The sequence below is a fragment of the Rattus norvegicus genome, chromosome X, assembly GCF_036323735.1.
Source record: "Rattus norvegicus strain BN/NHsdMcwi chromosome X, GRCr8, whole genome shotgun sequence".
NCBI classification, from domain to species: domain Eukaryota; kingdom Metazoa; phylum Chordata; class Mammalia; order Rodentia; family Muridae; genus Rattus; species Rattus norvegicus.
In genome coordinates, this window is record NC_086039.1 from 47433259 (window position 1) to 47449814 (window position 16556).

Below are 16556 nucleotides of genomic sequence, written 5' to 3' on the forward strand. Positions count from 1 at the left end.
TTCATCTGGAATAACAAAAATCCCAGGATAGCTAAAACTATCCTCAACAATTATTTTGTTTTTAAATACCTGATATTCTATGGCTTAATTCTCTCAAGAACCCTACTTTCAAAATGAAGATAACTAAAGCTTAGAAAGACCAATGTTTTGTCTTTTCAGGTCCATACATTTAAATTTCAACATAGTTAACCCTAAACCATAGCCTGCCTGAATTCTAAACGTTTACCTAAAAAATTAATACAGTAAACAAGAGTCAACAACAATAACAAATATCCTAGGTCCAAACTTATTAAAACTCCATTTGAATAGCTGTTGAAAGGAATTTAAGAGACTCCCAGAACAACATAGGCTACTGCCTTTGTCTTTGATTGACTCCTAAAACTGGAAGGTAAGACTCTATGATAAATATACCAGACATTTTGGTTATAGGAATGGAGCAATGCAGCTTGAACTGACTAGGATTCCTCCTCCCGAGCACTAGCTTTCGTAATATTAGAAGGTGTTACACAAGCAGTAGACCTACCTACCTGTAATGACTACAAACCACACTGACCTGCAAACCACGCTACCTCCAGTAGTGCAACAGTTTACTATTATATTGGGTTGACTGACTTAAGATCCACTTAATGGAAGGAATTAATGTCTGCTACTGGGAACCAAGGGAACTGCCCACAAAGAGAAGTTATAGACTCCTGAGGACAACCTACTATAGCCACCATCCTAAAGCAGTACAATTTCTAACTGCACTCTAAATATTTATGATTAAAACCAAAGGTAAATATAGTTTTCATTTCTCTTTAAATAAGCTATTTTATAGCATATGTAGGCTATGACATTTTAACTGGTGAAAATATAGAGAAAAATGGCCATGGGTGCCTAACTCTAATTAAAACATCTACAACACCAACTTGACACCTACAGGTCAGGGAATAACATGGAAGATAAGAAAGATTACAAGAGACAGAGGATGAAACTGTCTACTACTTCCCATAATTACTATTTTCCTACTTTCCTAACTAATGCCATGGGTAAAGTAATCTATTTCTGTGAGAACAGTGAAGATTGCCAAAACTCAGAGGAGCCAAAATCATAAAATTTTATGTAAAACTGCCTCATGCTGATTGGAAATTATTCATTTTAACTTAGTAGAAACCAGATATCAAGTTTCTTAAAAACAATTTTCAGAAACTGCTCTCCAAGTGCTGCTACCTAATTTTATATTACATGATTTGGGCATGATTGCTATTCTGAGATCTCTAAAGCCTGCATGTTTAGAGTTAATTCAATTTCTACATAAATAACAGCTTATTTTTTACTGAAATAACTTCAAAATTCCATTAATTGTTGAGGAAATAAATACATTTTATTAAAAATATATGCAATTATTTTGTGATAATATACTTATAGTTATAAAGATTTATACAACATTAATATATACACATGGACACATATAAATACATATACAAATATACATATACATAGAGAAAAAGAATTACCAAATATATGAACAGACATACCTTTGCTCTTGTATCAAACTTTTCTGCTACAGTGGGTGTACAGGAGATGTTAAGAACAGTTATTCCCCCAAATGGAATTATTCCTTCTGATGGAACAATATTAATGGTAGACAAAAGGCTTTGATCACAAACCTGTAATCAAAAATTGGTTAGAAGTGACAGTGCCTTACAAAAATGATAATATTAAAGGTTTTACAGGGAAGCATTTATACTACTTCATACATACAGGCTCACTAGGCATAAGATATGAGGTGATTTTTATAATAGAACTTGACTATGTTAAATAGACAAAATTATACAAATTACAACAACTGATTTCTTCAATCTAGTCCATAATGCTACTGTAACAATCCAGATTATAAACAGAAAATTGAAGATAAAAGAAAGCGTGTAATGAACTATTCAGTGTATCATTATTTGATACTCATGTTTAAAACACTTTTTAGTTTTTTCTCTTAATAAAACCAAATGACACGACTGGAAAATAGGGGGGAGCAAAATTTACAATTTGGGAAAGTAGAAGAACAAATTTGATAAAATGTATTCAGGAAATCTACTTATAATAACTTGAACACTGCCATCTATAAATAATAATTATAAATAATATATAAATCTATACATAGTAAAATATTAACACCTACAGTATATTTGGAACCAACAAATTGATTCAAATCATAATATGACCTGATCCACATAAGAAATAACAAAAATTCTGCATTACCTTGAAATAAGCATGGTTTTGCCCTATGTTATGAAGAATGGCTTTCCTCCAAGTAGTTAAACCTTGAGAACAATTACTGAACAGTATTCTCGGCTCTAAAAATGTGACTCTAGTGTGACCAACCTAATAATGAAAGGAAGGAACACACTATCAAAAATAATAGTAAGTCAAATAATTTCATTGATTTCCTTAGAAAAATCTAAGTAACATTTACCTTTTCTACCATATAAATACATACATTTAAACCTATAAATATAAAACTGTTATTAATTGATCTAGTGTGGCTTGTTCATAGTTTCAAAAGGTCTTAAGATAGACAAAAAAAGAAATCCAATTTTCTCATTTAGAAAGGGAAGCAAATAATGAAAGCAGTGACAAAAACATACCCCTGTTATATAAATGAAAATTTAGCTTAATGCAGAATTTTAAAATACAACATATTATTACATTTTTCTGAATCTTTAAGACAAAAAATTAAAATATAATATATAAAAAGTTACTCCCTCAAAGTAATAGTGAAGCATAATTTACTGGCAGAATGCTTCCTTAGCATATGCAAAGTCCTGAGTGTTCTCCCCAGTCACGACACACACACACACACACACACACACACACACACACACACACACTCCAAATCTCCAGATGGTTGATAATATCCATATAGCAAAAGTGATTCCTAGATTAAGAAACATATTTAACACACTGACTAATTATTGAAAGGCCCTAAGAGCTACTCTTTTCTCTGCTACATATTTTGGTATTTAAAAGAATTCAAATGTCAAGTAATAAGGAGAACAAGTTGTTAAAAATTAAATATCCCAGACATGCTTTTACTTGAAGCCATATTCAATGAGCTTAATATGTAGTTGTCTTGGCCTAAATGAGAATGGGGGCACACTTCACTTTGATAAAATTATACAGGCCCAGGGATTTGTGACTTCTGTCCAAGAAAAGTTCTTCATAGAACGAATAAATAATGGAATACTATTTTCATATATGGCAAAAATATATATCTACAGCATTAAAGTATATTAATCAAGCATTATATGTAACTGTAACATATTATATCTAAGTTCTATTCAGTTAGGTGCATTTTACACTAGAATTAATGATGTCTTTATAAAACATCGTTATTATATTAGGCTTTAACACATTCTTACAATTATTTGAAAAGCATTTCTGTAACTGGAATAAAAAGCTTTGAAACAAAGCTAAAACATAACAAGAGAAAGGTAAATCAGCTTTATAAACATGTGATAAACCATAATTAACATTTTATTTAAACACATTGTTTTTTCCATTCTTTCTGCAGAGTTAATTTTAAACTTACAGAGCTTTACCTGAAATGATCTATTTTACAGTTTAGCTTTCTCAGTTAGGTCCTTGTCTAATTCACTAATTATCTCACAAGATTTTTTTTTAATTTCATAGTTTATTTCATTCTTACTAAATAATGGGGTAGGGAACAGAAAAACAAATTTTACTAGAGAAGTAATATTACAGGCTGTGAAGGCAGTTTGGATCTGGAAATAAATTACAACTAAGTTATTTCTGGCATTTGTGAACTTGTAGTAATTACTTAAGCATGCTAGTCTTCCAATTCTTCATCTGTAATTACTATAATTACATATACTATATATAAATATATACATTAAATGCCTTAGGATTTTAGTACAGCATTGACACATAGTAATTACTCAATAAATAATATCTATTATTATTCTTAAATCTGTACTATTAAATTACTCATTTGTGTATGTTAAAAATACATATAGGTTGAGTATGTGAGCAAAAGTACATTATTAAACTTATTAGACCCAATCACATGAGATAAATACTATGCATATACTGAGAGTTAAAATAATGATAATGAAGCATGTTACCTAAACACTTGAAATATATTTCCATATCATCCATGCAAGTTTGAGAAAGAATAATTCATGATTTATAAACAAAGCTAGTAGGAGTTAGCTTCTTTCAAGCTTGTAACTGAAGAAAGACTCTAATGTGTTCTGATAGTGACTTTCAATTCCTAAAATTCGAAAGTCACTTATATATAAACTACAAGTACCTTCATAAATGAAACACAAAAGATCATTATGTCTAGAAAATATAGGTGGAATTCAGTGAAAGTACACTAGTTTGTATGGCATTGGCTAGGATACACAAGCAAAATACACTCTTGATGACCAAAACTCATATTTGTTAGAGCATCCTGGCTTAAGAACTACCATGGAAATAAAGAAACTTAGTTGTAGGTTACACCTTTCATTTTTATTGTAAGAATCATTTTATAGTAACATAAAGCCTGGTTTCCTCTTATATAAAGCATATTGTCTTTCCCATACTAAATTATTAACTAGAGTATTAGATTAACTGTGCAATATAGTAGGAATACAATTTTCTCTACTATATTTTATGTTGTTTGTTAATGGAACAAGTTACTCTCAGATGGCTCCCATGATAGTATTACATATTTTTCGAGCCTCTGTCAATCTAGTGTTGTTTATATAATGTTCTTGGATATAGGAGTTAGTGTTTTATTCTTAGTGGGCAAGAGGCTTTATGAAGTAACTAAAAATTATTACATGAATTCAATTTTTACATGTATAAAGAGGCCAAGACAACTGTATATCTAGACAATCCAGATACACTAGATGAAAATCATAATGAAGAGAAATAATTACATGTGCAATACACTTCAGTGTCAAAGTATTTCCTCCAGAGACTTGTAGCAAAAATTCTCCCCTGTCTGGAGAACTAAAACCTGGCAGCCAGTTAACTTCACATTCCAATGAGCAATAGGGATCAACAATGCCTACAGAGAACAAAATAAAATAAGACACTTAGCATAGTTTCATATTGATTTTTTGATACATCCAGGATAAGAACTGGTGTAAAAATAGAATGGCATTATTAAAAATTAAAACTAAACTTAAATAAAGAGAAATTATAAGTGAGACATTATTAAATAAGCATTGTCTAAAATGATTTCATAAAACTAAAATATAAATTCTTTTCCTAGTAGATAAAAGAAATGTATACCAAAATATAACAGTCTGAAAAAGAACAGATATTTTATGATAGCAATAAACATTAGAACTTAAATGCAGACAATAGAAAAGTATTTGTGAATCCTGACAAAATTACCTCCTCTACCTTCCCAATATTCTGCTTTCAGACAGAAAAATTAATATTATGATTTAATCTAGAGATTAACTTATGATGGAGCTAAAAGGAATAAACATATCTCTGTATCTCATATGTACTGAGAGACCATGGGATATCAGAAAAATTAGGTGTAAGATGTCTTTAAATTCACAACTGTAAAAGGAAACAATGCATAAAGGAAAAGAGATGAGGGAACTCTGAAGTAACCCAAGAAAATAGAGGATTATTGCATACATTTGAGCTTTGACATGAAGGATGAATGAGCAGGAATATTGCAAGATGGCAAAATATGGGAGTGATATAAAAGTGACCAAAGAAAATGATTAATTTAATTTCATAAAAATACCAGCAAATGATACCTGATGTGAAGTTTATATTCCTCGAGAAGAAAGCTTCTGAAATTTGGCAACACAAGACACTAAATAGAAGACATGAGTGCCCTTTACAAACAAATTTTGCTTAGGGTTAGTTTGACTTGCATGTAGTGCAAGGTTTTCTATCTTTAAAAATTGAAGCAATAAATGCTGATCTCTGATTTTGCAATGGCCATACAGGGAGACCAACACTCAATAACAGGATGAACATAGTCTAAGATGATCAGAAAGTACCAAGTGACATACTTTCAATATTCTTGCATGTCAACACTGTACAACGAACAGCAATTGATGAATGAAAGAGAGCAGGCTATAGAAGTTTGTTTTCTACAGGTCTGTCAAGATCATACTAGCTGAAAGCAACAAAAAATCCTGATATAGAGGATTAAAGAGACAGAAGTTTGTTCTGGAAGAAGTCAGCCCATAGTAATTAATCAAGAAATGGATGGGAATGACTATGATAAAAAGTAAAAAAGAAGATTCAGTGATACAAAACAGTGACAGGTGACAAATAAAAGCAGTGCATATTGGTGACTCTGTATGAAGAGAATTTCTCCCTCTAATCAGCACAATTAAGTTTCTAAGAATATTGTACATATTAGGTAATAAAGAAAGAAAGAAGTCTTATGCATGGCTTAAATAAGTTTGGATTTGGTAGAACAGGTACTGCATATAATCAAGTGTTAAGAAGCCTTATGAAGACCAAGTTGTACATAAGCTCTATATGTCTCTGGGTGGGGATTTGGGGTGGGAATATAGAGGAGGATAGAGTTCAGGAAATGCTCTCTGTTTGGTGGCTCAGTCTCTGGGAACCCCCAAGGGTCCAGGTTAGTTTGCTCTTTTACCTTCCTTTGGAGTCCCTATCTCCTCTGGGTTCCTCAATCTTGCCAACTCTTAATCAAGATTCCCTATGCTCCATCTAATGTTTGGCTATGTGTCTCAGTATCTGTTTTCATTTCCTGCTGTGTGGAGCTTCTCAGAGGAGAGTCATGCTAGACTCCTTTTCTGCAAGTATAACAGAATATCATTAATAGTGTCAGGAATTGATTCTTGATCATGGTATAGGTCTGAGTTTGGACCAGACATTGACTGGCCATTCCCTCTCTCTCTCTGCTCAATCATTGTCCCTGCATATCTTGAAAATAGGACATATTTGCTTCAGAGATTTTGTGGATGGGTTTCTGTCTTTATCCCTCCACTGGGAGTTCTGCCTGGAGACAGGGGGCGGCCACTTCAGGTTCCATACCACTCACTGCTAGGGGTCTCATCCAAAATTACCCCGGCCCAGTTCCAGGACTTCAGCTCATCCCAGAGATGTGCCCCCCTCCCCAGCCACTTTCCATTATTTCTCCATTGCTCTTCCTCCACCTGATCCCCTGCCCAACTGAGCTATCAATCTCCTCTCCCCAATGAGTTCCCTTCCCCCATCTAACTCCAAATTCTATTTTATTTCCACTTCTGAAAAAATTTCAAGCTTCTGCCCTTGGGCTCTCTTCATTATTTGGCTTCTTTGGATTTGTGAATTGTAATGTAGATATCCTGGTTAATATCCACTTAGAAGTGAGTACATACTATAAATTCCTTTTGTGTCTGGGTTACCTCTCTTTATGTTTAATACCAGAGTAGTATTCCATTGTGTAAATGAACCACATTTTCTTTAATCATTCTTCTCTTCATGGACATTTACTTTGTCCCTTAATTTCTTGCCTGCCTATGGATCCAGTTCCCCTGACTGGACTGCCTTTTGAGCCTCAGTGAATGAGAATGAACTTAGTCCTGCAGTGACTAGATATACTGGGGTGGGGTGATACACATGGGGGACTCCCCTTCTCAAGGGAGAAGGGAAGGATGACTGAGAGAAAATGGGGAATAATATTAGGCTGTAAGGAGAATAACTAAATTAATGAAAAAACATCCTTTACATGCCTAAAAATTAGGATGTAGTTATGTTAAATAACCCCAGGCTGCAAAGATGCAACAGCAACTGTATGAGAGTTTTAACCTTATTAAAGAGAAACATTTTGTACTTTTAAAATTTATGAATACTAATGAATTAAGTTTAATGTTAATGATTTCAATATTCTACTATGGATAGTTGTAAAACTATATTTAAATTATATTTTGAAAATGAAAATCATAAGAAAATTAATACTTTTATTATATGATTTGAGGTATAAAAATTTGCATTCTAAATAACAATAGCTCATAAACTATAACTAAAGAGACTGAGGAGAAAGTGTGGAAGGAATGAAAAGGAGGAAGAAGACAGGAAGCAAGGAATAGAAAATAGAAATAAACACCAAGTTATATGATATTTTAATATCATATATTCTCAGGATACTTTCAAATGAAAAATAGTATGAGTAAGAATGAGAGTACAAGAGTAAGAGTAGGTGGACATTAACCAAAAAGTACAGAATACCCAAGACACCCTAGGATGTTAAACAAGAAGGAAGGCAATAGTAATCATGCTTCAATCCCACTTAGAAGGGAGAACAAAGTAATCTTGGGAGACAGAGGAAGAAAAGACCTGGATGGAAGTGGGTAGAGAGGAGGAAAAGGGGGTCAGAATCAGGTATGGAGGGAGACAAAAGAAAGCACAAAGAAGCAGGAGAATGAATAGAAACATGCAGCTGCCAGGGGTCAGGGTGGGAGAACCTCTAGAAAGTCACAGAGATCTGGGATGGGAGAGTTTCCCAGGTTTCAATAGGAATGACATTAGCTGAAAGGCCCAACAGCAGGGAGATGGAACCTGAAGAGACTACCTTCCAGTAGCCTGACAGGATCCCCAGTGGAGAGATAGTGTTACCAACACACCTTCAAAACATTTTACCTAATATTGGTCCTATCTAAAAGAAATGCAAGGACAAAAATGGAACATAGACTAACAAGCTGATCAGTGACCAAACCAAATTGGGATCTGTCCTATGGGCAGCCACCAAACCCTGACACTATTACTAATGATAGGCTGTGCTTGCAGACAGTAGCCTAGCATGGCTGTCCTCTGAATGGCTCTACCAGCAGCTAACTGAGACAGATTCAGATACTTAGAGCCAACCATTGGAATGAGGTTGGGGGAAATCCTATAGAAGAGTTAGGGGAAGGATTGAAGGAGCTGAAGAGGAGGGCGACCCAATAGGAATTCAAACAATGTCAACTAACCAGGAACCCTGGGAGCCCCCAGAGTCTAAACCACCAAGCAAAGAGCATAGAAAGGCTGGTTCTAGGCTCCTGGCACATAAGTAGCAGATGGATCAGTGGAACAGAATTGAAGACCCAGAAATGAACCCACACACCTATGATCACTTGATCTTTGACAAGGGAGCCAAAACCATCCAATGGAAGAAAGATAGCATGTTCAACTAATGGTGCTGGTTCAACTGGAGCTTAGCATATAGAAGAATGCAAATTGAACCATTCTTACCACCCTGTATAAAGCTTAAGTCCAAGTAGATCAAGGACTTCCATATCAAACTAGATACAGTCAAACTAATAGGAAAAAAGGTGGGGAAGAGTATCGAACACTTGGGCACTGGGGAAAATTTCCTGAACAAAACACCAATGACTTATGCTCTAAGATCAAGAATTGACAAATAGGACCTCATAAAACTACAAAGCTTCAATAAGACAAAAGAAACTGTCATTAGACAAAACGGCAACCAACACAGATTGGGAAAAGATCTTTACCAATCCTACTTCTGATAGAGGGCTAATATCCAAAATATACAAAGAACTCAAGAGATTAGACTCCAGAGAGCCAAATCACCCTATTAAAAATGGAGTACAGAGCTAAACAAAACATTCTCAGCTGAGGAATATAGAATGGCCGAAAAGCACCTAAAGGAATATTCAAAATCCTTAGTCATCAGGCAATTGCAAATCAAAACAACCCTGAGATTCCACCTCATACCAGTCAGAGTGGCTAAGTTTAAAAACTCAGGTGACAGTAGATGCTGGCGAGGATGTGGAGTAAGAAAAACACTCCTCCATTGTTGGTGGGATTGCAGAATGATACAACCACTGTGGAAATCAGTCCACTACCTGAGGACCCAGCTAAACTGCTTTTAGGCATACAGCATACAACAAATACACATATTCTATTATGTTCATTACGGCCTTATTTATAATAGCCAGAAGCTGTAAAGAACCCAGATGCCCTTCAACGGGGGAATAGATTCAAAAAATGTAGTGCATCTACACAATAGAGTACTAATCAGCTACCAAAAACAATGATTTCATGGAATTCATAAGCAAGTGGAATGAACTAGAAAATATCATCCTGAGTGAGGTAACCCAATCACAGAAAAATACACTTGGTATGCACTCATTGATAAGTGGATATTAGCTCAAAAGCTCAAATTACCCTAGATGCAATCCACAGACCACAGGAAACTGAAGAAGAAAGATGACCAAAATGTGGATGCTCCCACTCCTTTTTAAAGGGGAGAACAAAAATATTCATAGGAGGGGATATGGAGGCAAAGTTTAGAGCAGAGACTGAAGGAACGGCCATTCAGAGTGTGCCCCACATGTGGCCCATATATACACAGCCACCAAAACTAGGTAAGATTGATTAAGCTAAAAAGTGCATGCTGACAGGGACTGGATATGGATCTCTCCTGAGAGACACAACCAGAGCATGTCAAATACAGAGGTGAATGCTAGCACCAAACCACTGAACTGAGAATGGGATCACTTTGTGGGAATTAGAGGAAGGACTAAAAGAGTTGAAGGAGCATGCAACCCCATAAGAACAACTATTTCAACCAACCAGAGCTTCCAGGGACTAAACCACTACCAACAGACTATACATGGACTGACCCAGGGCTCCAACTACATATGTAGCAAAGGATAGCTTTGTTGGGGCACCAGTGGAAGGGGAATGTCCTTTTGTCCTGCCAAGGTTGGACCCCCAGTGCAGGGGAATGTTGGGGGGTGGGGGTAGTAAGGGAGATGGGTAGGGGGGAACACCCATATGGGGGGGTGGGAGGGGATGGGGACTTATGGACAGGAAACCGTGAAAGGGAATAACATTTGAAATGTAAGTAAAGAAATATATCTAATAAAAAATAAACTTTCAAAAAAAAGTAGCAGAAGGCTAGCTTGTCTGTTCTCTGTGTTAGAGTATGTGCCTAATCCTGTACAGACTTGATATGCCTGGGTTAGTGAGATGGCTCATAGGGAGTACTCTCTCAGAGCTAGAGGGGAAGTGGATGGAGAGGGATTCTGTAAGGGGGATCTGGGAGGGGGCCACATTTGTGATGAGAAATAAATAAAATAATTAATAAAATAAAATAAAGTTTTTTTTCACCATCATGTACCTATCCATTTATTTTTTACCACGCTTTGTGAATCATTATAGTTTTCTATACATTAAATATTAAATATATATATATAGGAATATATGTATATATGTTATTTTATTGTATAAGTGGGTGCCTAAGTATATGTATGTGTACCATATGTGTGAGATAGTCTTCAGAGATCAGAAGAGGGGATCAGATCCTCTTGAACCAGAATTATGGACAGTTGATCAATCGTACGGGTACTAGGGACCAAACCTTGGTACTCTGTAAGAGCAGCAAGCACACTTAACTACTGAGCTCTCATACTGGCCTCAGGTACAGATGCTCATTTATAAGTGAGGAAAGTAGTATGCATAAATAAATTTGTTCATGATAAAAAAAACTGATGAGATGAGAAGTTAAGATGAGCTTTAATCATTATTTTACTAGGCACTTTTGTCATACTGTGCTTTAGCTGGCTATAAAGTACCACAGTAAGTCAATAAGGTGCAAAGATTCTGATCTCTCCATCTCACTGTAAAAATATAACAAGTACATAAAATGAAAAGACAGTATTGATCAATTGGTAACTCGCAATTTTAGTTCTTTAAATTATATCTTATATCCGTAAAAGATCCTCACAGCACAATATAATGTTTGCAATTAGATTGTGTTACTAGTAAAGCATACTTTAGGAGTTACTGAGTTTGCAAAATAACAAATGCATTACATGAAATTATGAGATTACACAAGCAAGGTTAAATGGATAGTTAACTAACTCGGGCTCAGCAGAAACAGTAATTCAGATTTGTTTATACTAGTGTTCCTATTAAATGACAGTCTTAAGTTTTTAATTATATTATATATTTTTATAATTGTATACATCACTGGCTATAATGAAATTAATTTAAAATGTAAGATAATGTACATCACTAAATCATCTTATACTCAAATTATAAAAGTAATGAATTTTTTCAGGAGTATTTGCAATGGTTACTATTATACATTGTTTAGATTGAAGGACTTAGTTGTGTGATTAAAGACCAAGCAAGATAAAAGCTTTGACAATATTCAGATGTGATATGAGTAAATTAGTAAATTTAAAATACTGCACTAAAAATTGCTGCATAAATTAAGTCTTATAATGTGATAATTTGATACATGTTTATATTGTATGGATCTTTTAAAAAACAAATGCATATTTGTCTTCTATTTAATAATATTGAGTTTTTATCAATAATTTGGAAACCTTAAATGATTTAGAGGTATAAAAGTGAATCTTGCCATTGATCTGTACATAATACTATCACTTTTTCTCTGGGTATGTAGCCTTTCTTCTTGTCTTGTGAACATCTGTATTGTGAAGCTGCATATTTAACAAAGAGGTTATATCTCCATCTCTCTTATTGTTTCTGTTCGAACCTCAAAACAGAATATATTTAAGTCATACATAAACATATTTATCTTAATGCCCCTAATGACAGTATCTATTTATTTCTATGTTCTTACCATATGTAGATAGTATGTGCTCAATAAATAGTTAGTTCCTGAATATATAAATTAATAAATTCATTTCTAAATAAAACAAATCAAACTATTACCTTTGGCTGGACGAATAGTAAATGCAATTCCTCTCAGTGTAGCTACTGGTTTCCATCCAAATTCAGCAGGACAATTCAGATGATTATATAGCCTAACTGTACCACGAAAACATGTTTTCAACAAGAAGGACTGTGGTCTCAAAACAATCTCATTAGAAGACAGCTCAAGTTTTACAGGAAGGATGACAGCCATAACTAGGATGTGTCCACCAGTTATGTTATTAATTTTAAAGGTGAATGATCTGTAACAGAGTAAAAGCTCCCAAATTTAACTAATAGCATACTATCCACTTATGATTACAGACATCATATATGTGTGTGTGTGTGTGCTACATATTACCATACAATATTAATTCTGAAAATAATAATGGGGATAAATTAAGTTATATTGTCATTGAAACATAAGAGCATCAATGTGATACATATTATATGCTTTCTATACTTTGGGAGAAAATTTAATCTATGTTACAGTTATTGAAGTAAATTAATATATATTATGAATAATTCTATTAAAGAGAAACTGAAAAATAAACCTTACTTCCAAAACTTTCCATGGATGGAAGATTCAAATACCATCGAAATATATGTACTAGATGTAGGTGGGATCACGTATGAAAATTGGTTGGTTTTCTGAAGTTCTTCCAAATCAATATCTAACTGGATCAATATATACATGGGCAACATATTAACAATATGAAGTAGCTGAGTATTTGTAGATTTCACACAAACATTACCAAAATTAAGGACAGATGGTCCTGAAATAAAGTAAAATTAACACGAAACTATTTAGTATAATATCAAAAAACAATTTAGCATATCAAAGAGGAATACCTATACTTTTACTTAGCTGATGATAGTTTCACACTTAGAGATTATTACTTCATGTTCATTATGAATATATTTTGGTATGGAAATTTTTATGGTAAAATAAGCACAAGGAAATTCAAATCATCACTTTGACCTGACACATTTCACCAATATTTACTTCGATAAATACACTTATTTGATGCACCAACACACAGTTCATTAAAAAATAGTAATTACCAGCATTCAAGCTGCAGGAACACTGCAGTCCAGACTCCGCCCAGATCTGAAGGGACCCAGTCAAACAGCTTCCTGAACCCAAATCCCTTAGGAAGGAGAGCTAGACCTTCAGAGGGGCACACATGCCTGGGAAGCCAGAGGAGACTACTAGGTCCACATTTCTGACTCAGAGGAAAACGCCTAGCGCCATCTGGGTCACCTCTGCACAGGGTACCAAGGGAAGGTGAGGCAGGCCCTTCTAGTTGTTGCCCTCACAGAGAGCTGAAACCCAGCTCTGAGGAACAACTTCATGCCCGAGACCAGATGTAAGACCAACTTTTTTGCTCCAAGTGACCTTCCTGGTGGACTGAGTACACATGCCCACAGGAACACCTGAAGACCAGTAGACAGGAATGACTACACACCTGAAAACAGAACACTCTCTTCCCATAACTAGCTGAAAGAAAACAGGAAAACAGGTCTACAACACTCCCAAAACACAGGGCTATAGGACGGTCTAACCACTGACAGAAGTAGCAGAAGGTAACACCAGAGAGAACTTGATAGCAAGAGGCAAGCGCAGGAACCCAAGAAACAGAAACCAAGAATACATGGCATCACTGGAGACCAATTCTTCCACCAAAGAAAACACTGAATACCCAAACACACAACAAAAGCAAGATATAGATTTAAAATTACATTTGATCACGATGATGGAGGACTTTAAGAAAGACAAAGAACTCCCTTAGAAAAATGTGGGAAAACACAAATAAACAAGCAGAAGCTTATAGAGAAGAATCACAAAAATCCCTCAAAGAAGTACAGGAAAACACAATCAAACAGGTCAAGGAACTAAAAATGGAAATAGAAGCAATAAAGAAAGTACAAAGGGAGACAACCAAAGGAAGAGACAAGGAGCCATAGATACAAGCATCACCAACAGAATACAGGAGATAGAAGAGAGAATCGAGGGAGTAGAAAATTCCATAGAAATCATTGACACAACTGTCAAAGATAATGTAAAGTGGAAAAAACTACTGGCCTAAAACATACAGGAAATCCAGGACTCGATGAGAAGATCAAACTTAAGGAAAATAGGTATAGAAGAGAGTGAAGACTCCCAGCTCAAAGAACCAGTAAATATCTTCAACAAAATCATAGAAGAAAACTTCCCTAACCTAAAAAAAGAGATACCCATAGGCATACAAGAAGCCTACAGAACTCCAAATAGATTGGACCAGAAAAGAAACTCCTCCTGTCACATAATAGTCAAAGCACCAAATGCACAAAACAAAGGAAAAATATTAAAAGAAGTAAGGGAAAAAGGTCAAGTAACATATAAAGGCAGACCTATCAGAATTACACCAGACTTCTCACCCTCACCAGACAATATAAAAGCCAGAAGATCCTGGACAAATGTCATACAGACCCTAAGAGAACACAAATGCCAGCCCAGGTTACTGTATCCTGCAAAACTCTCAATTAACATAAATGGAGAAACCAAGATATTCCATGACAAAACCAAATTTACACAATATCTTTCTACAAATTCAGGCCTACAAAGGATAATAAATGGTAAAGTCAACACAAGGAGGCAAGCTATACCCTAGAAAATGCAAGAAACTAATCGTTTTGAAACAAAACAAGAAGACAAGCACACAAATATAATCTCACATCCAAACATGAATAAAACTGAAGCAACAATCACTATTCCTTAATCAACATCAATGGACTCAATTCCCCAATAAAAAACCACATATTAACAAACTGGATATGCAATGAGGAACCAACATTTTGTTGCATACAGGAAACATACCTCAAAGAAAAAGACAAACACTACCTCAGAGTAAAAGGTTGGAAAACAACTTTCCAAACAAATGGTCTGAAGAAGCAAGCTGGAGTAGCCGTTATAATATCGAATGAAATCAATGTTCAAAAAAAAGTTATCAAAAAAGGTAAGGAAGGACACTTGATATTCATCAAAGGAAAAATCCACCAAGATGAACTCTCAATCCTAAATATCTATGCTCCAAATACAAGGGCACATATATACTTAAAAGAAAATTTACCAAAGCTCAAGGCACACATTGCACTACATACAATAATAGTAGGAGATTTCAACATCCCAGCCTCATCAATGGACAGATCATGGAAACAAAAGTTAAACAGAGACATAGAACGAATAAGAGAAGTCATGAACCAAATGGATTTAACAGATATTTAAAGAACATTATATCCTAAAACAAAAGGAAATACCTTCTTCTCACCACCTCATGGTACTTTCTGCAAAATTGTGTCATGTATTCAGTCATAAAACAGGCCTCAACAGACACAGGAAGATAGAAATGATCCCATGCGTCCCATCAGACCACCATGGGCAAAAGCTGGTCTTCAATAACAATAAAAAAACAATGCCAACATATACATGGAAGTTGAACAATGCTCTACTCAATGATAACCTGGTCAAGGAAGAAATAAAGAAAGAAATTAAAGACTTTTTAGAATTTAATGAAAATGAAGATATAATACCCAAACTTATGGGACACAAGGAAAGCTGTGCTAAGAGGAAAACTCATAGCTCTGAGTGCCTGCGGAAAGAAACAGGAGAGAGCATATGTCAGCAGCTTGACAGCACACCTAAAAACAAAAAGATGCAAACATACCCGGGAGGAGTAGAAGGCAGGAAATAATAAAACTCAGAGCTGAAATCAACAAAGTAGAAACAAAAAGGATTATATAAAGAATCAACAGAACCAAAAGTTGGTTCTTTGAGAAAATCAACAAGATAGATAAACCCTTAGCCAGACTAACCAAAGGACACAGAGAGTGTGTCCAAATTAACAAAATCAGAAATGAAAGGGGAG

At 34.8% G+C, this 16556-nt stretch overlaps 1 protein-coding gene across 4 annotated transcripts in view; it reads right to left on the reverse strand.

The window, feature by feature from the left end:
• The window catches only part of Cfap47 (cilia and flagella associated protein 47), a 355085-nt gene that overhangs the window by 284174 nt on the left and 54355 nt on the right, over positions 1-16556 (reverse strand). For all 4 annotated transcript variants that reach the window (XM_063280369.1, XM_063280368.1, XM_063280371.1 and 1 more), the window contains exons 14-18: positions 13208-13424; positions 12670-12911; positions 4926-5056; positions 2239-2361; positions 1518-1649 (exon numbers count right to left, since the gene is read on the reverse strand). In XM_063280369.1, the coding sequence (XP_063136439.1) occupies positions 1518-1649; positions 2239-2361; positions 4926-5056; positions 12670-12911; positions 13208-13424 (845 nt within the window). The remainder of the gene's footprint in view (positions 1-1517; positions 1650-2238; positions 2362-4925; positions 5057-12669; positions 12912-13207; positions 13425-16556) is intronic.